The sequence below is a fragment of the Sphaeroforma arctica genome (genome assembly GCF_001186125.1).
Source record: "Sphaeroforma arctica JP610 unplaced genomic scaffold supercont1.876, whole genome shotgun sequence".
Classification (NCBI taxonomy): domain Eukaryota; class Ichthyosporea; order Ichthyophonida; genus Sphaeroforma; species Sphaeroforma arctica.
The window spans coordinates 11,848-13,389 of record NW_014039682.1 but is presented as its reverse complement, the minus strand read 5'-3'; the positions used below and the strand labels follow the sequence as shown (position 1 = coordinate 13,389).

General features: G+C 38.4%; 1 protein-coding gene across 1 annotated transcript in view; it reads right to left on the bottom strand.

Annotated features, from left to right (window-relative positions):
- The window catches only part of SARC_09039 (hypothetical protein), a 7,029-nt gene extending 6,229 nt beyond the window's left edge, over positions 1-800 (bottom strand). Inside the window, exon 1 of the mRNA XM_014296962.1 lies at positions 254-800. Coding sequence (XP_014152437.1) covers positions 254-481 — 228 coding nt within the window. The 5' untranslated portion in view covers positions 482-800. The remainder of the gene's footprint in view (positions 1-253) is intronic.
- Between the last annotated feature and the right edge of the window lie 742 nt (positions 801-1,542).

Sequence of the window (1,542 nt, the reverse complement as noted above, 5' to 3'; positions counted from 1 at the left end):
TATGTATATATATATATACATATACATATATACATATAAATATATATATATACACGCACACACACACACACACACATATATATATATATATACCTTCAAGTGTATTATACAAAGAGCAGCTGATACTTATTACACGCATATTGACAACCATTCGTATATGGCATACACATCTAGACGAATACATATCCACTCAAAATGGTTCTCTCGGATTCGAGCCATTCACACACAGAGCTGTCTAGCTCATGAATCATACCGTTTGGGACTTGAATAAACTTTTCAATTTCAACACCAGCTCTAGTTTGGATTGTTCGCCCGAGGGACACGGTATCGAGTACATATCCCCCCATATATTATTATGCGACGGCTCCGTCTTTATCTTTGAGCTTCCAATACTTAATTCGATGTACGTCTTGTGCGGATGGGGGGCAACACGATCGGCCTTGAGCACATGCACCTTCACGGCCGCAGCCTGAACTCCCATATTGATACCTTGGATCGAAGTATATATTTGTATATATTTATGTATAGCTCTATATCGATGGCTTGTGGTCTGTTAAGAAGGAACGAATGCAGAGTACGCTTCACGTGGTATAGCGCCGGTCTAGGAAGATTTGGCTTAAACACTAATACTTCTTGGTCGATTATGCATGTGTCTTCGGATGCAGCTCTGTGTCAATGACTTCTACAAAAGTTCCTTCATGCATAGGCATGCCAAGACTCTATGATGTTGGGGAACTTATTTGAGTTTTCGTCTAACTTAGGTCTAATAAAATGGAAGAAATACAACAGCTATGTACTAGATGAATACGCCGAGACACTAAAAGCCTTGTAACGCAGACTTTTCAGACTTATAAGCACGCTGCGTGTAAAAGTTGCAGAAGAAGCAGCTGTACGCCTACCCAATCGTTCAACTCTTGGAGATTACAATCTCATAGAGAGAGAAAGAACTAGAAGCGATAACTAAAATATGCCAACCCCCAAGCCCAATGAAGCCCCCAGTAAACACATCTACTACAACTTTTACTACTGGTCGGATGGTATAAATGAATACGTACTCAGTGGTTGTTTTAATTCCATTATAGGGTTGGAAGCCGATATCATGTTAATGTACCCAAGAATTTTACGTTTATTCGCCGAGACAAATTATTGACGTATGATTGGCTCTGAGCTCGGCAACGATATTGAAACTCCAGGATACGCTAATCTGATATTTAAAAATTGTCGGTTCCGCATTTCTTTTTAACTTTTTATATAAATATTTTGAAATTTTATTTCTCACAAGAAAAATTCGCGTCCTCATGAGTCATCGCTCGCAGTCAAGGCGACCACGACACAACGCCCACGGCCACGGGGCACGAGCCGACGGCCTTAAAAAATATATTTAATGTTTGGATTCGCGTGAATATAAATTCATTGTTCATAACACGTACATACATAGCCTTCTGCTGATTTAGAAGAAAGCTTATATACATATAAGATATATATAAATATATATGGTATCTATATATATATTCTTCTATATATCTATAGATCTATAGTCAT